We start from the raw sequence: 26,112 nt of genomic DNA on the forward strand, positions 1-26,112 counted from the left end.
CATTGAAAAAGAATGGATAAGAAAATATGAGAAAATATTATCTTTTTATCCTTTTTTATCATATGTTTATAAGAGATGAAAAAATGAGAAAATATTGAAAAATATTTTCACAACCCTACCATAAGATAATATTATTCAACATTAAAGAGATAATATTCCATCTTATTCAGAGAAATTTTTTATCATGTAAATATGTGAATATAGTGAAAAATAGACGATAATATGTTTTTTCTCTCATTTTCTATCAAAGTAAATGCACCCTAACATTGATAATATTTCACCACATGTATAAAAAGCCAGAGAGAGAAAGAAAACATGTATAATCAGTAGATGCTAATGATCCAGTGGTTGATTAAATAAGCACGCCTAAAATGATGATTAGTCATAATAATTACCTTAACCACCTTCCGCACCACCAAAGATTTGCACTCTTAGTTTAAAGTGTTTGACAATATCAACCATTATCTCTATCAAAATTGGAAGTACGAACAAATAATATTTTATTCTGAATATTCAAATCTAGACTTTATTTCTTTCAGAAATTCAAATCTGAACTTTATTATTATACAATATGTTCGTCCTCATCACTACAGTATTAATATAATATAAAATCAAATCAAATCAAATGGATAGTGGAGAAATATAGCTTTACATTCCAAAGGACACTCTCATGCGACATAAATAATAAAATACAAGAAGGGATTGCACGCTCCACATGTTTAAAATGATAAATATACATACATTGATCACTTTAATTACGTGGTATAAAATACAGTTATTAGTTACAAAATATGTTAGTATGTAATAAAGACAACAGCAATAGTTGATGCACAGCGAATTAAGGTTATGTACAAGGGAAATTTTTCACAATTAATCTACATGCGACTAGCAGTACCAACTAAATTCACATTGGATAAAATTATGATACAATAACCTACACATAACATATAAGACAGCGTTTACTATTCACATTGGATAAAATTATGTCCCTAGACATAAAAGAGGTAAATCATACTAGGAAAACATGGAGCTATAAGCTCAACTTATACAGTGTTGATAGAATTCGAACTTGAGATTTTTTATTAGCATATACTCACTTCGCGCAAGTCATAATTCTATTTCTTTTCGGTTTGTCATGTATTTTTTTTAATAGCATGTTAAAACTAAAGGAATACAAATCGATAATCTATTTGAGTGTATACTAATTCTATGAAAATGGCCTTAAATAAAAGCTTTAAAATATATAATGGTTTTAATATATCAGTAAAATAATACTCTCTATGTTCCAATTCAATATGTCACATTTCCTTCTTTGAACGTCTCAATTCAATATCACTTCTTAAAATGGAAAATCAATACAAAACAAACATTCTTACTTAACTCATTATTTACACTCCCTCTAAAGAAACTCATTATTTACATCAAATGTCATTATTTCTCTTTCCACTTAAAAAATGAGTATCTCTCTATTCTCCCCTATTTTTTTTTTGACAAATATACCATCAAAAAAAATTATTTTCTTTCTCATATTTTATTATAAAGTATTGGGTTAAGGTGCAAATGCACCCTTAATGTAGACACTCCTGAAGCGTATACCCCCTATACTCAACATTGGATCAAATAAGCCCTCGATGTCTCCAAATCGGGGAAATTAAACCCTGCCTCAAATGACCGTTACACGGCAGTTTGTTGTTATTATTATTATTATTATTATTATTATTATTATTATTATTATTATTATTATTATTATTATTATTATTATTATTATTATATTATTATTATTATTATTATTATTATTATTATTATTATCTCTCTCTCTCTCTCTGTCTTCCTCCCCAACTCCATCAGCCACCACTCATCGGTGACAATGGCCGCGGAAACAACGGCATTTCCGTCGTACCACCATCTTCCCTCCTCCAATCTCTTCCTCTTTCCTCTCGTCTCTTGATTTCACATAACTAACAAAAATCCCCAACTTCTAAGAAATCCCTAAATCTTCGTCCCCCTCAGTTCCGGCAAGCAGCCGCCGTGGCGAATGAGCCAACATCACCTCTGCCTCTGGCTTGTGTTAATGATGAGAATTTCGTAGCCTCATCCCAGTGTCGAGTAACGGATGAGTCGATGAAGATAGCTGAGTCCAAGAAAAATCACCTCAAAATCCAATTGGTTCACCCTCCGCAAACGATCATCAGATAGCTTGGGATGTTTTTGGTGCAAAAGAATAAATAATGAAGAGTAAAAGCAAGGAGATAGTGGAAGAGAGCCCTATGATTGGGTCGGAGGCGATGGCGTGTGTGTTTGCGAGGCGGTTCGATGCCCTCAGGAACATTAAGTGGGGGGAATACAGAGATGCTTCTTTTACGGTAGCTTCCACCACATGCGAGACTGCCCGAGCATTACAAAATCCCAAGTGGAGGATGTTTTGTTGAAGCTTAAGAAGAAGAAGAGAACCTCTCTTACAAAACAAGTAAACAAGTGAGTTGCGGCGGCTTCTTGCCAGAATTAAGGGGGAAGAAGATTTAGGGATCAAATTTCTTAGAAGTTGGAGATTTTGTTAGTTCTGTGAAATCAAGAGACGAGAGGAAAGAGGAAGAGATTGGAGGAGCATAGATGGTGGCATGACGACAATGCCGATGTTGCTAAGGCCATTGTCGCCGGCGAGTGGTGGCAGACAGAGTTGGGGAGAAAGACAGAGATAGAGAAAAAGCTAGAATGATATATAAAAAAAATTAAATAACAAACGATCGTGTAACAACGTTTGAGGGTAGGGTTTAACTGCCCCGATTTTGGGACACCAGGAGCTTATTTGATCCAATGTCAAGTATGGGGGGTAACGCTCTAGGGGTGTCTACATTAAGGGTGCATTTGCACCTTGGCCCTAAACTATATGTTTCTTAATATTCGTGCTCGGGCATTGTAGCTTGTTGAATTGAGACGAAAGGAGTACTATACATATTAAATTAATATAAAAATCAATTGCTTTTAATACTTAAATAGTCATGAATTGTAAGTCTAATCCATAATATAATAAATTTTTTCTAGAAATATTTTTTTAAAATAAGTTGACTTAAAAATGTTCAAATTAAAATAGGAGAATAAAAGAAGCTATTTTTGAGGTAGTCATTGAAGATAGTGAAAAGTAATAGTACGAAGGAGGTTCTTTCGTAATTTGTCCCAAGAGGTAGCGCGCAAAACTTGGAAAAATTTGCACAAATGTGTTCTTTCGTACCTTTCGTTCCAAAAACTGGCTAACAATCTCTTGGCACGGATGGTACGAATTGACCAATTTGTATAATTCGTCCCAAGAATTAGTGTGCAACACTTACGAGTCAGGCATGTAGCGTCCTTACACGTTTCGTACGAATAATCCCCTTTCATACCAAGTGTACCATATATTTGAATTAAAAATACACACGACTAGATTTGAAAAATAAGTTTTTTTACGAAGAAACAAAAAAATCGATTGATTAAACACCAAATATGATAGAAAAATATATATTCATAGTCTTAAATCGAAGAAAGATGTGAAGCACCAAAGTCATTGAAGAAGTATATGGAAAAGATGAACATAAAAATATATGGAAAAGATGATGGAATAGTAAATAATGAGAGGATAACTTTTAGCAAAATAAATACATGATAATATGAACGTTGTCGCCGAAGAGATAACGGTGAAATGAGATAGAACTTTGCTTGAAAAAGAGAAAATAGAGAGATATAGAGAGATAACATGAGATCTAAAGAATTAGATGAGAGGGCAAGAGTTGGTTGTAAAAATTGACCAAATGAGAAAGAGAGTTGTGATGTAAAAGAAAGATAATTATGTTTCTTTAACACAAAGTTGACTATAGACATTAAGTTGATGGACAACTATTGATTTCCACTATCTCAAAATGATATTTTGCACCATTAACTCAAAATAAATGCTATCCACTAAGATTATAAAAAACATAAAAACAACAACACTTATTGTTTTACGTCCATAATTCACAACCAATCTATAACTTGGTTGTGAATTATATAGATTGGTTGTGAATTATAGCTTTAAAACTCAAATTCACAGCCACGACTATTCCTAGTTGTTAGGTCCGGAGGGTCTCAAATAGGTGTATGGGGGGGGGAATACACCTATAGGCTATTTTTCTGAAATCAGAGGGATCTCAAGATAGAGATCAAAACAAAACTTTACACACAAACTAAGACGCCTGTTTACTGAAAAGAGTTTAGACCAAACAGGGTTGACGACTGATACTGAAATACTCTTCAGTAATGAGTTATCAGTTAAGTCGCTAGAACTTAACTGATGCACGTTAAGGCTTCAGTTGAGTTTGCTAAAAGAGAGATGTTATAAATCTTCCTGACTATCAGATGATAGATCAGTCAGACTGATAACATACGCAGCGGAAATACTTTTGTTTCGTAATAGCCTTTGTTGAGCACGTTGTTAGTCTTAGGTTTCTCTTTCTATTTAATCAGTATCCAGTTTATCAATTGTAAGAACACAAGTAGGAAAGTAAAACTGAAAGCTGTAAATAACACAGAGATTTTTAAGTGGTTCGGAAAACACTTCCTACATCCACGGTCGGTTGATCAGACCAACAACTTCACTCTGCAAGTGCTTACGGGTGCACTGCAAACATATCCGTGTGCTTAGCCGGGTGCACACAACCGAATCAACTGAAGATCCAATCTTCAGTACCAACAATTTCACTCTTGTTGGATTTCTCACTCCTAGCACGAACTGGCACTAGGATCTCACGGAGTCAGAGTACCTTCCTGAACTCCTTTTCAACTCAAACACTCGATTCTATCGGTCGAAGGGAGGTTTGAAATCTTGCCAACTAAACTTCAAAGAACAAGTTCTTTGGAGTTAGTTTTGACCTTGGCTCTGGGTAAACAGGGGTTTGCCTAAGGTCTAAGAGAATATATGTAATCAGTAGTGATTGATTTTTGGCGTTGGTATTCTCTTCTTCGATTCAAGCTTTGGAGAGGTTAAGCTTTGGCTGAGAAACAATTTTGGCAGAGTTTCAGCTTATGTCGTTGAATCGGTGAAGATTGAAGTGATCCTCGAACGCTATTTATAGGAGAGGTCTTGAATAGATCTGTTGGCGGAGAATGTTTTCAAGATTTATTCCGTTGGAGAGCTTTTTGAATTTGGGCCGAGGCTTCAATCTTCGAGGTTCCTTGTTTGGTGGGAACGACTATGTTGAGGAGCAGGAGATGCGACGTCTCTGATAAAGTAGCCACCAAATAGGAATGACCTCTGCAGAGAATGATGATCCTGAGATCTCTGCATTTAATGCGGCTGTACTTTTGGAGTACGTGGCTTCCTTTGAACGTTGGAGGTTCAGTCCGAGGAATAATGTTTAACTGATACTTGACTTTAGTATTAGTCCACTGAATCCACGTGGCACGCATTAAGTAATCAGTTTCGGACTGATTCTTCAACTGATACTTCAGTTGGCAACTTCAGTCTTCAGTCCTTCGTCCTTCAGTCTTCAATATTCAGAACAACAAACTAAACTAGAAAAGAACTCTAACACTTGAATTCGAACGGTTCTAGTTTATTACAATCAAGGCCTATCGATTTTGGTATCATCAAAACAAAGATTAGGATATTCCATTAAGTTCCCAACACTAGTTATGCTTTAAAACTTAAATTCACAACCAAAACTATTCCTAGTTGTGAATATTAACTTTAAAACTCAAATTTACAACTAAAGCTATTTCTAATTGTGAATTATAACTTTAAAACTCAAAGGGTAAATATCACTTTTTGGCCCATCGTTTGAGCAAAATTTCAAAAATGTACAAATAGTACCCATCGTTGCATTTTTTTCTTGTTCATAGCCCAAAAAAAAAAAAAAAAAAAAAAACTGCAACTAAAAGTTGACGTGTTCCGACGAACATCCACATTGTCAATACATGTGCACTATTTTAGCTGAGGTGGCCATTTTATTAGAAATAAAAAAATAAAAATAAACTCCTCATTATTATACATCTCTTTTTCTCTCTCTATCTACTCCTCCTCACCCAAATTTGCCTTCTTTCAACGGATCTTCTAGACACGCAAGACTTCTTTTGCAATTTCAGTGGCGTAACCCTCCATGCTCGCTTCATAGGTGTACCTCCCTTCCACCGTAGAGGTGGTGTCGTGCGTGCATGACATGTCCATCGACAACTTGAATTTGATGGTCTCATTGATTTCATTGATAAATTTCGCAAATTCAGAGACCACTAGATGCCCTTTGTCGAAAAACATAGCTCCAACTATTTTCTATTGAAATTCGTCTTAGTAAATCTCACTCATGCCTCTCCACCGCCTTGGCACAAAGCCGAGGTTCAAATAGGGGAAGTTGCGGTACTCCAGCCAAATTTCGGTGTCTAAAACCCTGATTATGACATCGGAGTCGTAGTCAGACTTTGACCACAACACACGCTGGTTTCGAAGCCGAGAAATTGCGGCAAGCACATGGTGCGAAGCTTGTGGCGACAATCCTCGAATGTGGTGAGGATCAAGAGAAAAAAAATTATCACTATTTTAATAGCAATAAAAACTGCAACTAACACATTATATAATTGTAGCACAAAGCAAGTAGACTATCGTATCCACATAGACTAAATAAGTAAAAAAACACATTGAATAATCCTAAAAAATACTTATTCAATATTTAGACAAAAGAACATGAATATGATATATATATATATATAGGGAGTGGTTCAATTGAGAAGCTCAAATGTGTTGAGAAGTTGAGAAGCAATGTAATAGATGAATATGTTAGTACATTTTGATGAACATGGTAATTAGACCCTAGATCAATAAATTCTTTGAACATACCAAATATAACTGACGAACATACAAATCTATTTAATTTGTTAAAAAATACGTCACTGACAAGGATCGAACCCCAAATCAAACTCGTGTTCATAAAAACTAATTGGCATGTTCATCTATTAGATTGCTTCTCAACTTCTCAACACCTTTGAGCTTCTCAATATAACCTAACCCTATATATATAATACTAGACTCAACTAATGCAAATAAAATCAAAGAAATAAATCAAATAGTATTAAAAACAGTGGCCCTAGGAAATGTATTTACGTTAATTAAACCTGTGAATTCAATCTATTGGTTCAGTTACCAATTTTAATCCAGCATTGATGAAAGATCGCAATCATATTCATAATCTTCTCTAACGAACAACTATGAAAGTTGATTAATAAATTCCAATCACATTCAAGTTTTAAAACAATAAATTAACTCCAAATAGCTCACGAAAAATAGCTCCCCATAGCCCACCTATCACATTCAAATCTGAAGATAAAACTATATCATGCATTCATGAATTAACTCTACAATTATCACATTCAAGTCTCAACCTGAACAACTACACATGCAACTAATCATGCACCATTAATCATGAATCAGGATCTCGAGGGTAAATTAATATTAATAAATCAACTACACATATTCAATCAACTACATACAAACCCTATAATCATAAATAAAATTAGCCAAGAATAGCAATATATATATATATATATATATATATATATAATTAAAAGGAAAGCAATTGAAAAGATTAAATTAAATAAAACCCTTAAAGAATTTAGTATGACAAACTCAAATATTCAATTTTCTAGAAATCCGATTCAAGCTCTAAAAATTAGAGAGCAAATAAAATTCTAAGTCTATGAATCTAAAAATATGAATGCGAAACCCTAAATAGGTCAACAATGAGACCTATTCATAGGCTCAGGGAAAAATCCAATCAAAAAATCGAAAAATAACAGATAAAATCCGAAAATAGATTTGACACAGAAGAATCGGTGATCGTCGATTCTGGTCATCATTTTTGTTCTTCATTGCTTAATGATTTCGGGGGATCGGTTATCTTGTGCGCGCAAACAGAGACTTTGGCGATCGTCGATCTTCTTCACGATTGATTCACGTTTTCCTTGATTTCTAGGCCTGTTTCTCTTTGTTCTCACCCCTCTGACATATTCCATTAATAATATTGCTCCAAAATAATCATTCATGCACAAAATTGATCAAAACAATACCAAAGCATGACATCACAAAATAATAATCCAACCGCCCACGAAATTTATGCCACAATTTCTTTTTTCGTTCGTCCACAAAAAATATGCCACATCCATTTTTAGTAGTAGGGTCCACACAATTCCACTCACATTTAAAGTGAAACCCTTACTCCACTACCAACTTCACTCATATTTTATTAAAACTCGTGCCAAAAGCAAAGTAGCATATATTTTGTGGATGGAGGGAGTACAAATTCATATCCAAAATAGATCACACAAGGCACAGTTCCAATGCAATGCAAAGAATTAGGGTTGTCTATTTGGGGCGGGTACCCATCCTGATTTTTCTCCAATGAACTACGCGAACCCGACCCGCTATCTGTAGTCGGGTACCCTAATACCCGATACGGTACCATATGATGCCCGCATAGCCGAAGATTTTGACCTTTATTTTTATTTATTTTTTCCTTTTCTAGTTGTTTAATTTTTATCTTTATGTTTTATTTTGTACCAACTAGTAAGCCTCTAAATTCAAAATAAATTAATAGCATTTGATGTGCCAATTGTGATAAGTAAATATTTACAAATTATCAATATTCTATTTATTATTTATATCTTACATTATTCACTAATTTTCTTTTAAAAAAATCGAAATATCATTTTTATTTATATCAATAATCAACCAGTAAATAATTAAATATCCTAGATCTTAAATGCTCAAATCAAAAACTAACTATCAACCTACAACTAAAAGTCTGCAAGCCTACAACCAAGTACCAACCACCAAAACCATGAAACCAACAATATTTAATAAAATTATAAGACATAGAGACTAATAAGACATAAAAGTAAAACATAGTGCTCATACTTCAAGTTCAACATACAGAAAAATGAAAATCGTCAAGTTCAACATAGTCTGTGATAGTATGAATCAATGATCAACGTATGAAATATGCCAAAAAAGAATAGTAATCAACTTGCTATCACTCCATTGTCATTTTGAGCCGTTTATGTCATCCTTGCCTCTTCGTCTCGCATGTTGATTAACACTATGGACAAATAAAATATGAAAACATTTAACAAAATATAATGAATAATAAATATTAACACACTGAAATGTACTTACCTATTTGAAATTCCCTTTCTAACTCTTCATAAGGCACACCTTCATCTTTTTTGTTAATAGAACTAGTCCTCAACACAAATTAAAGCCTCAACCATACTGGATGAGCTCCTATACGGGGAGAGAACACGACCTCATGTGAACTCAGAAGCGACACTAGAAGTGGGTATGGCCAATATATCCTTTGCCATCTCAGATAGAATGGGATACCGTGGACTATTCTTTGACCACCACTACATAATATCTAACTTATCAACTTTATCATTTGTCAATTTGTGTTTTTTCTCAGTGAGATAGGGTGTAAGCTTGTTTTTAATAGATTGATCAGGTTCTTCGTCACTCTCCAAAGCCAGACAGGCTCAACGATCTCTACGCCCTTGAGATGGAGCTATAGTGGAGGTACTAGGTGCTTGAGGTGGAGACAAATTCACCGAATACAAACCCATATAAAACTCAAACATCTCATTCATTGAGTCTGTAGCCTCACTAGTTAAAGGGGATCCTCTTTCAGGTCCATAAACTGATTACAAGCATTTCTCACATGCTTCATCTTTCGCCTTGGATCTAATGCAGCAACAATGTAGCGATCCGGCTCCAGACTTGACGGTTGTCCTCACAACACAAGTCTTTTCTAGCGTATTTTGTTCTCACTTGCATGATCCTTAAGAAACTTTCCAATGGCCACCCATCATGAAATTGCTCCAAGACAAGCACGTTTAACCTTGGAGTTTCTTCAACGTGGTCATCGGAAAAAAAGATGCATATTGTTAGTTTGAGTATTACAAATCAAATCATTTAAGCTCTCATTGAATATGCAGTCATACCTGCATATTCTTGGAATCCCTCTATTTTTGGTGTGTTTCGCTTCATTCATGTTACCCTCCGCTTCAAAGCCTTAATAGGAGCCAGTCAATACTTCTGTCCTGGGCGTCACAAGCAATGGAAATAATCTCTTTCATCCTTAGGTTCAAAGCTTCTTCCTCAAGTCAATATTTGCCAAGCTTAAACCTCATCTTACTTGCTATAGAACTTATTTCATAATCATCATTATGCTCCAAATTTGATATGAGATCAAAGATTTTTTTTTTTTGATCGAAAAAGAGAACTATATTAAGGAGAAAAATGGTACCAGAGGTACCGAACAATAGCCTTACATCAGTTTACAAAGAATATCATAATCACACCAGGAGTTCAAATCAATCTCCTCATCAACAATCCCAAAAATCCTATTCCAACTCCACATCCTAATCTTGATCTCCATAGCAAGTTTTTTGGACTCCCACTCATTATTGAAACTTTTCTCATTCCTCTTCTTCTACAAAAGCCAAATGTAGCACACCCAAGTAGCCAAGAGGAACTTTCTTATCTTCTTTTCATTCTTGAAGGAAGCAAACGTACCTAGATGTCTTTCGATCTCGTTTGGCTGTGCCGTTGCGACTCTCGGCCACTTTTGCATTTCGTTCCACACTTTCTTCGTTTTTGGGCATGAAAGGAACACATGATTTGCCGTTTCTTCTTGCATTCCACATTCACTACACTTGACCTCTTCTTCGCTCAACGGCACCTTCCTTTTTCACAAATTATCACATGTAGGGAGACGATTTTCCAGCAACCTCCAAGCTGTCAAAATAGGTTTCAGGAGTCTTTGCCTTCCAAACCGAATTGAGGAGCTTCGCTTCAAAATTCGCCCTTGGATTCTCCTGGCAACGTGCTTTGATCGTTGCATACGCCGACTTTGTAGAGAATCTACCATCTGGTGTTGCTGCCCAAGTCCATTTATCATCGCTACCTGCACAAGGAACACACTGAGAGATGTGATTAGCAAGCCGGGCAACAACCTCCTTCTCGCAATCCCTCAAGTCTCTCCTCCATTTAAACTCCCACTCCCCATTGACCCATTTTCCCCATTCACTCACAGTGGCTTTCTTATTAGCAGCTAGTTGGTATAATCTAGGGAAAACCAATCTAAGAGGACTCGGCCCAACCCACTTATGTTCCCAGAACATGATCTGCTGTCCATTCCCAACTTTTCTAGAAATATTATCTAGGAACCATTTGCCCGAACCATCCCTTCCCACCGCAACAACTTTTAACCACCATCCCGATTTGGTTCTCCTAGATCCTTTTAGACTGAAACCCTCCCCATCCCACTCAATATTTCCATAAACAGATGTGACAATCCTAGCCCACAAAGAGTCCCTCCCCTCCCAGTACCTCCAAATCCATTTCGAGACCAACGCCGAATTGAGCCATTCAATATTCGACAAACCCAACCCTTCCTCTTTTTTGCTCAGACATAAATCGCTCCACCTAATAACAATGGACTTTCTAACGATGGGGCAATTAGACATGTCAAGCATACCTTGACATGTTGAAGACGAATGTTATAGGCGGGAATTACATCTACATGCGGTGTGCAACACACGTCCTTAACTTAATGGTCCAAGATAGGCTAGAGGAAATAAGGATATCGGTGAAAAGGATTAGTGAGGCGGTCAAGTAGGCTAACGCCTCACCAGCAAGATATACACAATTTTTCAACAGTGTTACAGTACTACGACATCAACTTACTTGTACAAAGGCCTTATCCTTAGTTGTCCCGACTCGATGGAACTCTACATATCTGATGTTAGAGTTCGCTGAATCGTATGAAGAGGTATGAAAGATGTGTGGAACTATGTTTGCCACTTATACAGCTGACTTGTTGCATAAGAAACATGACAATGTTCCTATTGGACTGCTTGAAGCATCAGATTGGGTTAATGTGCAAAAGATCATTGAATATACGAAAAAGTTTTATGAGTTAACTCTTCTTGTATCTGGCACTACATACGCCACATTAGCACTTGTTTTTGCTTGAGGTTCGTTATATATTTGATCTCATATCAAATTTGGAACATAATGATGGTTATGAAATAAGTTCCATGACAATTAAGATGAGGTTAAAGATTGGCAAATATTGGCATGAGGAAGAAGCTTTGAACCCAAGGATGACGGATTCTTTACATTGTTGCCACATTGGATCCAAGGCAAAAGATAAAGCATGTGGAAAAATGTTTGTAATCATAAACCTGAACGGGGAGCCGATTTAACCAATGAGGTTACATACTCAATGAATGAGATGTTTGAGTTCTATAAGGGTTTGTATAGGGTGAATTTACCTCCACCTCGAGTACCTAGTACCTCTACTGTAGCTCCATCTCAAGGGTGTAGGGACTGTCGAGGTGCTCTTACCTCTCTGGCTGGAGAGTGACGAAGAGCTTGATGAATCTGATAAGAATGAGCTTACACTCTATCTCACTGAGAAGCAAAACATATTGGCAAATGACGAAGTTGATAATTTTGGTATTTTGTAGTGGTGGTTGAAGAATAGTCCATGGTATCCTGTTCTATCTCAGATGGCAAGGATATCTTGGCTATACCCACTTCTAATGTTGATTTCGAGTGCGCATTTAGCATAGGAGGTCGTGTTCTCTCTTCATATAGGAGCTCGTTGCATCTAGTACGGTTGAGGCTTTAATTTGTGTTGCCGATTGGTTGAGTACTAGTTCTATTAACAAAAAAAATGAAGAATGTGTGCCTTATGAAAAGTTAGAAAGAGAATTTCAAGTGGGTAAGTACATTTCAGTGTGTTAATATTTGTTATTCTCTATTGTTTGTTAATTGTTTTCATATTTTATTTATCCATAGTGTTAATCAACATACGAGATGAAAAGGCAAGGACGACATAAACGGCTCAAAGTGAGAATGGGGCAATAGCAAATTGAATATTATTCTTTTTTTTTTGGCTTATTTCATGCCTTGACCATTGATGCATAATATCATAGACTATGTAGAACTTGACGATTTTCATTTTTCTCTATGTTGAACTTGAAGACTTGAACTCTTGAAGTTTCAGCACTATGTTTTATTTTTATGTCTTATTAGTCTCAATGTCTGATTTCATGGTTTTGGGTGGTTTGTACTTGGTTGTAGGCTTGTAACCTTGTAGTTGTAGGTTGATAGTTTGCGATTTGAGCATTTGAGATCTAAGATATTTAATTATTTATAGGTGGATTATTGATATAAATAGAAAGGATATTTCGATTTTTTTTACAAAAATTTACTGAATAATACTCCCTCCGTCCCTGAAATAAGTTCCTCTTTTTCCTTTTTGGGACGTTCCCCAAATAAGTTCATTTTTCTTTCTTTCCATTTTTGGACAACTACCCCACCACCAATAATACTTTATTTATTTTTACTTTTCTTTTTTTCACCACTCCCAATACTAATTATAATACTTTTTCACATTTTCACCACTCCCAATACTAATTATAACATATTTTTTTTCACTATCAATACACTTTACCATTTTTTCTTAAAACTCGTGCCGTCCCCAAAGAGGGGCTTATTTTGGGGACGGAGGGAGTATAAGGCAGCATATTGATAATTTATAAATATTTACTTATCACAAGACACAAATGACACATTAAATGCTATAAATTTAATTTAAATTTAGAGGCTTGCTAGTTGGTACCAAAAAAAACATAAAAATAAAAATTAAACTACTAGAAAAGGGGAAGAAAAAGGTCAAAATCTTCGGGTATGCGAGTATCCGCGTCGAATATTAGGATACCCGAGTAAAGATAGATGGGAGGGGGTGGGAGAAAGAGAGTAAGAAGAAGGTGAAAATTTTGACAAAAGAATAAAATAAAGATAATGACGTAATTTTGCACAAATATTGATTGTTTTAATTTTTATATCCTGATGGATATTTTTTTAGTTTTGTCTCAAAAAAAACTGAGGTATATCGACAACAATGTGGAAACCTTATCAATCTTTGTTTTCGAAAAAGATGTCACAGTATTATCTAAGCTACAATTAAGTTATCGCTATTATTGGATATAAACAAATCCAAGGGGGCCCTTTGGTAATTGAAGGTGAATAAAATGGTAATTGACAAGATTGTATTGAGATCGTGAACGGATGATATGGAATAAATCTTGTTCCCCAGCCCCATCAATTTAAGAGGGACTTGGCTCATTATACCTAATTTTTCAAATATCAAAGTTACTGACTATGGATGATCCATTGACCAGTTACTTTTAAGTTTAATGCTTTCCCATCCCTCCTCCTACAAACTATTTGTATATAAATAAATATGAGATGAGATGGGAGGTTTCGGATTATGCTGGACCAGATCATATGTATGACAAACTGATAGGTCTCATTCACTATACCACCTACACTAATTCCAATTGTAATTTTTCATTCACTATACCACCTACTCTAATTAAGAATGTCTTACGTATATCCAGCTTAACCTCAAATTAATCCACCACCTACTTAAACTAATATCCCCCATTTAGAAAAGGCATTAAATATCAAGATTAAGATTTCGTGCCTTTATATAATAATATATAAAAAAAATAGTGCTCATTTGGTTCAAATAGAGAAATTGAATGAGAATGAAATTAAATAAATGGGTGGAATGATAACAATAACTATTATTTTTATTGAAAGAATCACTAGTAAGGAATTACCTTTCTTTTATTTTTCCTCTATTTTGAGGAGTAACAACCCTAAAGTAAAGATAATGACCAAATCAAACAACAATTAATGGATTCCATTTCTAACCTCCAAATTTACCCACACAAACGTGGGCTTAATGATATTGGGGTAGGCTTTTCTGAGCCATTAAAGGGTCGTGGACATTACAGTAGTCCTAGGTTGGATAGGGACCTAGGGTAGAGTTCATACAGTAAGGGAGTGCCAAAAAAGCATATTTCAAATCGCCTACGTGGAGAGAAAAGGACTTATCACAGTAAAAAAGAAAAAGAAAGTTTGCAAATCATCTCTTATTTACTCAACAAACTAATTAATTATTGCCTTTTTTCACAACCTACATTTGATGTGCTACCTATACTTTTTCGACTGCCAAATTAGTAAATCATGAAATTATCTATGCAGCGTTTATTAAATTTATCTTCAAGATACTGGTAAAATGCGCATAACATAAATAGTACTTACGTATATACTGAGAAATACTACTAACATTCGATTTTTTTTTCCTTTAGGGTGTGTTGTGGCATACCTCAAATCAATCAGTCATGTTACACAAAATCTAAATATCAACTCCTGAAATTCAAAACGTGTTTGAGATAATGATTTATCATTCCGCCTCCGCACGCACAGCCCTAAACCAATCTGCATAAAAATAATTCGAAAATAATGAAATTAGTGCCAGGTCCAATTTCACTATATTCCTGACATGTTAATTGAGATCCCAATAAAAAAAGAAATATATATCTAATTCTTTCGACAATCGGACGGACAATTTAAGTTAACAAACAAATAGAGAAATTAGAGCTTACTTTATTCAATTAATTTCATTTGATATTTTGATCTAACAATATAAGCAAATTTGTGCCGACTGCCGACATGACAGAAAGACGAAAAAACGACTTAAGAATTCACCACATAACATTCAAACCAAAATGAAATTAATACTAAAAAATACTTTCTTTACTAAAAGACTCACAACGACCTTATCAATGATTAGTAGTGAATCAAAATATCATTATTGAATATAATTGCAAAATGTGTCCCATCACGGAAAATGTAAGCTCACGTAAGTAAAATTATCAATCATTACCAATGTACTGCCCAAAAGACTCCAAATTAAATGAAGCGCATATAAATAAAATCTTTCTATGGTCAACCTGACTTTTAAGGGTGAAACAACACTACCAGATCTCCAATATCCACACCAATAACAAAATCAAGCGCAATTTTAAAACGCAAAAAAAAAATGGTTTAAGAGGGCCTAAAATCAGGGGATGCTAATGCTCCCCCCAGCACCCCCTGAATCTGAGTGAGGAAAAATATACTTATTAACAATAACGTGCATGAATGAAGTAAGATGAGAAAAATAGAAAGAGAAATCGGATAAAATGTACTAGTGTTAATGGTAGCTATCACATATGATCTGTGGCAGCACAGTGAGAAGCATGAGTTGCCACTTAACGTAGCAACAACCAGGTGTAGAGCACTGCCCTTGTTTTTCGGCTATAGTCAACCAAGTTTCTCATTTCCACCCACAAATTATTTATTTATTTATTTATTATCTTTTGTTAATAATTCCATTACTTTTCTGATTTAAGAATATCTCTCATTTCCAAAAATAGATCTCCTAACTCATTTTGGCACCCCTAGAGTTAAAGGTCGAATTCAATACCTGGTTTTTGTCGTCTCTGCTCGACTCATTTGCACCCCTTATTGATACAAGACAAAGACGCAAAGAAAGCAAGTGATGCGGCCTGTTGCCATGCAAACAGATTCGCGAGCCCCTGAAATGACAAGCAGAAACATGGTGGAAGAGAGATCTTGTGGGATATAGATAGATCTTGAAAAGATTGGTGATAAACACATGTTTGGCATTAGATATGGATTGATCACCATCAGATGTTTTCTCGTGCCAAAAGGCAAAAGGTGGCCAACTTGCACCACCACCACTTAGCAAACAATTTCTAGCCTGCATCATGAGATTGAAGATGTTAGTTCACAGCCAGCGTGCCTACTTGTCAGTTAATGGACCATCAACTACTATACTCACTTGACACGACAATTTCACGTATAAAATTAATAAATAAATAAATATACAAATCCAATATATATTTTCAAAGTTCAATCACCATGCTACCTCTTGTTCCTCAAATTCCATATATAGAAATGAAATTATGGTGGAAATGTAATTTAACACTTAGCAAGTAATGTAAGTGAGCACAAAACTTGCATATATCAACAGAAGCTCCCTTGTGGCGTGTTCACGCAATACATACCTTGAAATAAATGAGTCACGAAAAAAAAAAAAAAAAAACTTGTTATTGTTTAAATTCATCAGGAGCTCCTTGAATTTTGATTTTATTTTGGATTTGTTACCATGAATTAATTGGCATCTTCAATTCATAACAGAGCCTGCTGTTGCTGATTAAATAGCTGAATCACAGCCAATTTAAGACTTGAAAAGTTCATTGGACTGAATCTCAATCTTGACTAGACTTCTATAGCCCATACAGCCAAATTTATTAAGCCTAAAGCTGGACTCCCAACTTGCCTAGCACAAATATGGGCCCATTCATCATTAAGCATTTTGCTTACATTGGTGACACAGTGCTTAGCCCCAAAACAGCACATACTCGATCACTCTTGCCTCTTGGAGTATATTTCTACATTTTGAGCCTTACCAAACTTCGTTTCCAATTTTCTTTTCCAAATATTGACAATGCATCAGACCCACTCGACTCACGACACTGAACATGGTGATCTAGTTAAAGCGAAAATGTATTACACATAGTTTTTTTTAAAACTCAATGATGATAATTTAGGCAGCTTTTAATATGAGATGTCATGTTATATTCTGGCAGTACTTCTTATGTTTAATGCTACTCCTTTATCTAAAACATGAATGATGAAGAATTGCACAACAGGAAGAAGATTATGATGCCATAGCAGCACCATATTGAAAAAAATATAACCAAATCAACAAATTCAACGATGCAAACAATGTAAGAAGCAAGCATTCCTGATAACACGACAGAAAGAGGCATTGGGACAAAATATACTCAATATCCTTAAGATTGATACCAACTGATAATGAGTTAAAATTCTTCATATTTGATTTCCAAATTTCCTGCAAACAACGTTCTCATCACACCATTGGGGGTTCTAGGTTCGATGAGCTTTACCTTTTGATATAATGAACATCAAATGACATTAGGAATTAAATATTCGTCTTTCTCAGCAATAAGTATCACTTCTAATGGGCCAAAACTAACGGATAATGAAGTAGCAACTGAGTTATGTGAAAGCTTGGCCAAATAAACTCCAACTTCTTAGTCATAATTCTGATTTCGAATGGAAATTTGAAGGTGAAGCAAAGTCTCTACCCATTTAAAAATATCCCTAAATCCACTCAAAATTCAAGTTGTCTGTCTCCTCAAAACCAATTTCTGGAACCCCTGATTTTAGGCAGATCAAGTTAGTAAATCGAGCAGTCCTTCGTTTCCAATAAAATTCACGAAGACAGCAACAGCCTTTGAATAACAGCTAGTGCCCTAACTTCAAAGTCATCAAATTAGGAGTTAATCGACCAATTTCTTAGCGGTTGCCATTTGAAAATGTACATCTTTTGCACTATTTTCACATCTTTCCATAATTTGAGCCCAATAAACTACATCATATCCAGATATCCGACCATATTTCCAAGACAGCCGAAAAAGAAAAGACTAATAAATTAGATTTGGCATAAAATAACAGCAGATGATACATCATACATTATCAAAATAGCGGAATTGGAGGAAAACGCACCGTTGTGATTAAATGCTTAGCGAGATCTCGCGCTGCAAACGAAACTTCATCAGAGCGCGCATTGTACAGTGCGGCTCTCTCGGTTTAATTTTTCAAATTTCGCGTTTTATCTATTTTATTTGTATTTATTTGTTTATTTATATATTAATTGGGTGGGTGTAAATTCACATATTACTCTCTCACAAAATCTTTTGTACACCCATATGTACGGTACACCCGAGTCGTACCAATCTAAATTCTAACCCGAATCTGATCCAATTGGACTATCATACCTGGGTGTCAAATGTTAGTGTCATTTCGATATAGTGTTAGTGCAATTTCAATATAGTACTAGTGTCATTTTACACGTAGTGTTAGTTTCATTTCAATATAGTATTAGTGACATTTGTAAAACAAAATAGTGTTAATGTATTTTTAAAATAGTGTCATTTGTAAATCAAAATAGTGTTAATATCATTTCAAGTTCGTATTAATGTTAGTGTCATTTCGTGTTAATGTTAGTGTTATTTCAAGAAAAAATGAGTCAGAATAATCTAAATGATTTAGGATTCGGGTCGAGTACAATTCGAGTGTATGGTACACTCGGGAGACCACCTCTTACTCTCTTTTCTCATTAAAGATTGACTTGTTTTTCATTTCGAATTGTTTTATTAAAGTGGTTTATTTTTATAAAAGATAATAATTAATTTTCTAAAAAATGTGACTTCTATTACTTTTATTCAATTTACATATTTTCTTTAATTTATGTCAAAAAAATGAATCATTTTTAATGAAACGAAAGGAGTATTAATGAATTAGAGGTTTGCTTTAATATATAAGTTTGTAACAATATGTATCCAAAATGTCCACTTTTTTATTTTACTACATCTCATGCTTATTTTCGTTTTTCTAATACGATGACTTGATTATGACATAACAAGTAATTATTGTTATTTTGATTATGTTTCTGCCTATTGTTATTAATTTATTATTCACGCTTTATCATTTCAACTAGATAAAAATGTAATAAAGTTTTGGATGATAACAACGACAATAATAATAATAATAATAATAATAATAATTTTTGTTAAGTAATAATTTTGCTTAACAAAAAAAAATTCTTTTAACAAATATTCGGCTTCATCCTTTTAACAAACGAATTGTTTTTATAAAGTTTCGGCCAAATTTCTATTTTTAAATTAGGATTAGAAGAAATGTTTTTTTTTTTGTTCAATTATATATTGAATGAATTGAAACACAAAACATAACATAACTTCTTTGAATTCTCTTAAAAATAATTCAATCATGTCTTGTATTCACATACTCTACACATATATGGAGGACTGACCATTTTCGATATGACACGAAAGCACAATGCGAAAGCACGATACGAAACCGCATGAACTTAATGGATTATTGTCAAATCTTATCAGGTTCGTGTCTTTATCATGTCGACCTGATAAAGACCTGATAATTTCGTTTCGGGTTCGTATAACCTGATAGAGTTAATCTTACTTTTTTTTATTAAATATTTATTTTAAATTTTTAATTCTTTCTACACTTTAGCCTTTAGGGTTTCGTATTTAATCGGATTTTAATCAAATCGTGTTGTTATCGTATAGCGTCAACATGATTCAAATTATATTGTTATCGTATTCGTGTTCGAGTTTGAGTAAATCGTGTCGGGTTCGTGTTTGTGTCGAGCACTTTCTTAACAGGTCGTGTTCAGGTTTGACCTTATTAGGTCGTGTTGATATTAGGTCGACCCGATAACGATCTGACACGCACGATTTGTCAGCCCTATATATTTGCAAAGAAAGAGGTAATCTTATTTTAATTTAAATTTGTATGCATTTAAATTGGTTTGGAATATTGATATTAATTATTTAATATTATGTCCTATTGTATTTTTCAACTTTTCCTTTGATTTTTCCTTAAATTTATCTTAGGATCTATTTCGTGGACGAATGAAGTATAATTTTATTAAAGATAATATTTTACTTTTTTTTTAATTTAAATTTTATTATCTTTTTTATTTGTATTTATAATATTATTTTTCTTTTTTCAAGGTAAAATAGAAGACACATTGTTCCACTATTACTGAATATTGTGACAAAGATAGAGATAAAAATATTTTTAATAATAAGATAATTAATTTTCATCTCTTTCGTACCTATACAACTGAAATAATTGTGTATCTTAATTAACTTCTTTAGAATGTTGATGATGTTGAAAATAGTTGTAACATGCAAGACATCTTTCAACAATCACAATAATTGATTGTTTCGATATGTTGTTGAACAACTAGTCTACTACTAATATATTACTCTCTCCGTCTACGATAATTGTAATTTTTTTACCATTTTCGTCTGTTCATTATAAGTGTGGTATTTCTATTTTAGAATATATACCCTTATTCACAAACAATATTCATAAAAAACTCAACTCAATAACCATTTATTAATTACCGGACAAATCAAAAAGGTGAAACTCTTTCTTCACTTTATACACATCTCTCCATATGTTCTTAAAACTCATGCCCTCTTATCCAAACCAATTTATCGTGGACGGAGGGAGTATTTAGTATTAGATTATTATATTTTTACTTATTTTGAATTCTTATAATATTTTTGTTGAATTATGGTGTAATTATTTATTTTTGAATGATTATTGAAACTCTAGACAATAATTATGATTATATTTTGATTTTTAGTTAATTTAAAAATTATTTTAAAATATAGAAAACATATAGATTCAGGTCTGCACTCGAGACGTTGTGGATCTTTATGTATTTAAATCTGAATCTCGTTTTTTTGGATGAGGACCAAATTCGAACCTAAGTAAGAAAGTTCATACATGAATCCGGATCAATCAGGATCTGATCCTAATCGAGCCCATTATCATTTCTATTTATGACCTTTGAATCTTTAGCAACTACATACATATTTGAGTTGAGAATTTTTTAACTTATTCTCTCATATAACTCGAACGTCGGATGAACAACGAATTAACAAGCCTACTAGTTAGGAACCAGCACAAAATCATAGGAATTTGAGCAGCTTTAATTTTCAGCAAGGGCAAAAATCCGCTCTTTTCCGGTGTGTTGATAAAATAAGTGATTATCAATGGGACGAAGGAAGTATGTAAGATTATGTAGGGTAGATAAAATAACAATATTATCAGAACACCAGACGCGTTGGACAGGTCAAAAACTTTGTAAATGATCTAAATTGGAACTTGAAGTCGCAAGCTCACACATTCTGTTCCACTACTAAGCGAGCTCCTGTATATAAACTGGGATCATGCTCAAATTGCATCATTGCTGAATTAAGGGGAGATTGTATGAAATCTAAATGCTTCAAATCGAAAGAAAATATTCACTTTGATTACTCAAAAATGAATATCAACAAAGCAACAGCCACTTCAAAATCACGAAGTTCCACACCATTACTCATCTTCGGAAATTCTAAGCAACAGCAATTTCAGAAAATGACTATCAACAAATTAACAGCCATTTCAGAAATCAATCCATCCCATCATAAATTTAAACGAGGTATTCCATACCTAAGACGTGCCCATCAGCATGCTCATCTTTGGAAATTCTAAGCAGGCTCGTACAGACCTAAGACGTGCCCATCAGCAGACCTCATTGCTGCCACCTGTTAAAAGTCGTTGCACAAACTAATGTAAGCAAAAGAATCCTGATACGAAAACGTTATGGTAATCTGATAAAGATAGCTTCAAGAGTAAACAGAAATGGAGGTTACCTTTCCATGGATTTCATGCTTGATTGGGCCATCCAGTTCGGCACCTAAGGTCATCAGTTTCGTCACGGTACTATTGATGTCCGTTACTGTAAATGATAGCAGCGATGAATAACCCTTGTGTTCAACATGGTCGCTGAAAAAGTAAAGCAAAAATATAGAGCATGGCATTTTAACAAGCTAGTTAAATATGCACAATGTTAGATCGACACATCCATCTATTTTGGAGAATTCTAAATCAGGTCTTACAAGCACCTAATCAAGGCAAAGAAAAGGCATTGTTCATACGGATTACAAGCTAATTGTTGTAACACGAGAAGAAGCTATGAAAGCCACAAAAAAGAACTTCATAAATTAAATATATTTGTAAAAGCTCATCTGCAAATAAGAATGCATCAATCAAACTAATAAACAAAATTTGATAATTGATATATGGAGGGATAAAAAGAATGGCCAATTTGACATGTTTCAAAACATATACACATATACTCAACAGCGTGATCTTCATCCATAAACCAAAAACTTTAAACAACAAATTGCAAGATTGCTTCAAACAGGGCACTAATCACAAAGCATTTTCGGGTTCCAACCAAGGTTGTGCCAACCATTAAAAACTCAATTCAATCACATGTTTTTTGCAGCATAAAAATACTAAGCAATAACGATAAAAAAAAAAAATCCAATTTCAACTGCATAATCAAATGAGTTAGATGGCGTAACCAGTTAATTAATTTCTCTAATAACAATAACAATATTCGTAAAAGCATTTCCCCGTCAGTTTTCTTCGCCCAGTCACAATTGCTTTTGCGCTACGCCTCTAAAACCTATCTTCTAATCATTTGCAGCACCGCCATTCTCAAAATACTTCCCCAATTCATCGACATTAACATAATTAATCGATCAATTATTGGAACTAAGAGACAAAGATTATGAATTTCGAGAGATACGAAACGCACCGAGTAGAAGAATGGAGAAGGGCGAGCTTGAGCGGGCCGGAGTGGAGCTCAGCCCATCGGAGAGTGCAGACATCAATGGTGAAACCAAGGCCCTCCGAATAAAATCTGGCGGCTTTGGGAACGTCTCTGTGTAGCTGCACCAAGTATCTGAAATTCGCTGCCGCCATTACCAACTCTATCGACCTCCACCAGCTAGGGCGAGTATTTGCTTATTTCGATTTATTCCGCTCACAGTAACTTTTAAAACCTATTTCAATAACAAGCGCAATTTTTTACCCACGAAATGCAGAGAAAATAGCCATGAGGTTTGCGGCTTCTCTTCATCGAACCAGGAAACTGCATTGATTTTGAGGCAGACAGTAAAACGGGAAACATCAAATTCTTCAAAATTATGCCTCAGTAGAAAACAAAATTAATTTTTTTTTAAACCACAAAGCAAAGTCGATGTAAAAAAACTTATCTAGGTTTTACGATTCTTACTTACACGCTGAATGTGGAAGTGACTCTGTCGTTGGCGGACGGCAAAGCGGCTTCGAGGTCGGAGGATGAAGCGTCGGGTCGGCGGCGTTGTGAGTGTATTAGTTATACGTCTGCGATTCACCTACTGTGTTTGGTTTTATTATTGAGTCAATTAAAATAATTATTCTGCTTAAGTAAATAGTACTATTAATAATAATCATAAAAAGTTCCTCCTCAATTTTTTTTTATAAAAAGTTGTTTTATTTTGTTTTTTTCATAAGCTTTTTTTTTTATCAAAATACCCTTTTACTTTATTTTGTTTCCTTTATTGTTTATTTTAAATATCAATTATATAAAATTTAAATTTGATTTTTTAAAAGTTTGAATTTGAAAAAGGAAAATTGTAATATAAGAAAGAGTTAATTGCCGCTAAATCCATTAGAAATTACCGAATTCCGGAAAAATAACATGACATTTAAAATTGGAACGTAAATGCAAGACCGAAGAAATTAATTTGATTTTTCCCACGACGAGCTATTTCGGCCAACTTAACGTTGAGGTGGCGACCGTGAGTCCAGCGTGGCTCTGCCGGACGGTGAATAAGAACGGTGTCGTTTAATTATTGACCTATTACTGCGTTGTTTTGTTCAATACGACGTCGTTTCAATATTAAAAAATTAAAATTAAAATAAAGTAAAATCAAATTAAAATCAAACGATGTCGTTCTTCTTTTCACGTACCCTCATTGTCACTCCTATCTCTCTCTCCCTCTTATTGAATCTGCCGTTGCCACCTCCTTCTCCGGCGAATCCGCAATCCAACGCCGCTGACTCATCCTCGGCCTCTCATTTTATGTCATCATTATAAAATGATTGCAAATTATATTTTATAGTTTATTTTAAGTAGAATTGTATAAAGTTGTTGAGTCACATTTTTATTTCAATAGTGATAATTCTAGAAAGAATATCAACACATTTATATAAGATTAAAGGGTAAAATATCCATGCGGATGTGAAAAGGGGATTAGGGCGGTGGATGTTATTGAAGATCCACAGAGATTGCAGACGAGCCTTTCGAGCAGAATGAACTGCAAAACAGAAGGATCGGAGGAGGACCTCTAGGTGAGCACTCTGACCCTCAAGTCAGTCGCTATATCGGGGAAGATGATTTAATCAAGAAAAGTGTTAAGCATGAATGAAAGTGGTGAAAGAGTGAGTGCACGTACTATACTCTTTGAAGGGTAGAGTGTTTATATGGGTGTTGAGATGTTTTTAAGGGCAAAAATGGGATTTACCTTTGACAAATGGTGTGTATGTCGTGCATGGCAGTTGCTTTGTCTCTGCCACATCTGTTGCCACAGTAGAGTGGAGGCGATCTATCACTATCGATGTAGACCACAGGCGACTATGTGCCTTTGCACACGTTTTCTGTAAGAGGGACACAAATGATCCTTAGAGAGCATCCGACTTATCTTTCTCATGGTACTTTGTTACTCCAGTCCTAGGTTTCTCTTGCTAGGATGGTATCGTCCTGAAGGTCCATAATTACTTCCTCAAGTATGCCATGGATCTCTTTTCTTTGAGGGGATCTCGTCGGGTCAGAGGCCAATGGCGGGATTCTTGAGGAGTCAACGTATCCAATATGGTCAACTGCATAGGGCGGATATTACTCTGCTTTAACTAGTCCTCGCTACTCAAGGTGATTACGTTGATAATCATCTCAGAGTAATCATTTTTTTTCCTTTTTCCGATACCTCCATCAGGGATCGCCCTCTTTTCGGCGACCTTTGATTTACCGAGCCAGTGATATCACTGCCATCAATTACCTGTCATATCTTATTTTTCTGCAATTTTTCAGATTCCCTACTTTTCTTAAATGTCAAACAATCTCCACCATAGATTTTTGGTGATTTTGTTTTTCCCTTTAATCTTCGTCGTCCATCTGAGGATAACTTTCTACACCTTCTCCCTTAAATAATTTCTTACTTCACTCTTTGCATTTTTACTTCTTCATTTCAAACTTTTTACTCTTCTTTTTCACGAAGGCTTGTCGTGTCGTGTCCTCGTTCAAGACCAAGTATTTCTTTTCTTCTAACTATATCTTCTTCCAATTTATGTTTCTACTCCCATTTATGTTTTTCTGAGTACGTGATACTTAATTGTTGTTTTTCTTTTTCCTTCCTGTCTTTGTTTGTGATATAGCCATGTTCATGTTAAAAGTTTATTCTACTTTGTCAGATGCCGAGTTTCAAAGCTAAAACACCAACTATGCCCCAACCATAATTTTGATGTCCATACTTTAAACGATGAGGATTGACCTCATACTATGATTTTCTGGCGGAAGCCACTTAGATGCAGGCCTTAGGTCCCCCATATGCTCTTATTTATCCAAAAATATGCTCATTTTTTTTGGCATTTTTATAAACCAAATCATGCATTCC

General features: G+C 34.6%; 1 protein-coding gene and 1 long non-coding RNA gene across 8 annotated transcripts; both read right to left on the reverse strand.

Moving 5' to 3' along the window:
* Positions 1-7,789: 7,789 nt before the first annotated feature.
* LOC131001711 (uncharacterized) lies at positions 7,790-18,651 on the reverse strand. Of its 5 annotated transcripts, none has more exons than XR_009093988.1 (4): positions 18,515-18,651; positions 16,383-16,679; positions 15,240-15,352; positions 7,790-7,996 (listed from the first exon to the last, which is right to left on the reverse strand). It is a non-coding gene; the product is annotated as an uncharacterized LOC131001711 (long non-coding RNA). The 5 variants fall into 5 exon arrangements; XR_009093987.1 differs by lacking the exon at positions 7,790-7,996 and adding an exon at positions 8,935-9,092; XR_009093986.1 differs by lacking the exon at positions 7,790-7,996 and adding an exon at positions 9,152-10,955.
* Positions 18,652-21,856: 3,205 nt separating this feature from the next.
* LOC131001698 (uncharacterized) lies at positions 21,857-23,855 on the reverse strand. 3 transcript variants are annotated; one of them, XM_057928275.1, is made up of 5 exons: positions 23,698-23,855; positions 23,490-23,549; positions 23,214-23,405; positions 22,261-22,393; positions 21,857-22,152 (listed from the first exon to the last, which is right to left on the reverse strand). In XM_057928275.1, exons 2-5 carry the CDS (start codon positions 23,513-23,515, stop codon positions 22,096-22,098), a joined length of 408 nt encoding a protein of 135 aa, XP_057784258.1. In that variant the 5' UTR covers positions 23,516-23,549; positions 23,698-23,855; the 3' UTR covers positions 21,857-22,095. The 3 variants fall into 3 exon arrangements, with proteins under 3 accessions (XP_057784258.1, XP_057784259.1, XP_057784260.1); XM_057928276.1 differs by having other exon boundaries at positions 23,694-23,845; XM_057928277.1 differs by lacking the exon at positions 23,490-23,549 and having other exon boundaries at positions 23,214-23,460; positions 23,694-23,805.
* Between the last annotated feature and the right edge of the window lie 2,257 nt (positions 23,856-26,112).

This window comes from Salvia miltiorrhiza, chromosome 8, assembly GCF_028751815.1.
Source record: "Salvia miltiorrhiza cultivar Shanhuang (shh) chromosome 8, IMPLAD_Smil_shh, whole genome shotgun sequence".
NCBI classification, from domain to species: domain Eukaryota; kingdom Viridiplantae; phylum Streptophyta; class Magnoliopsida; order Lamiales; family Lamiaceae; genus Salvia; species Salvia miltiorrhiza.

Coding starts and splice junctions, on each gene's coding strand:
- LOC131001698 (XM_057928275.1), bottom strand. CDS start 23,515: ATGGCTATTTTCTCTGCATTTCGTGG. Junction 23,406..23,489: donor ATTTTCTCTGCATTTCGTGG/GTAAAAAATTGC, acceptor TACTCGCCCTAG/CTGGTGGAGGTCGATAGAGT. Junction 22,394..23,213: donor CTTCTCCATTCTTCTACTCG/GTGCGTTTCGTA, acceptor TTACTTTTTCAG/CGACCATGTTGAACACAAGG.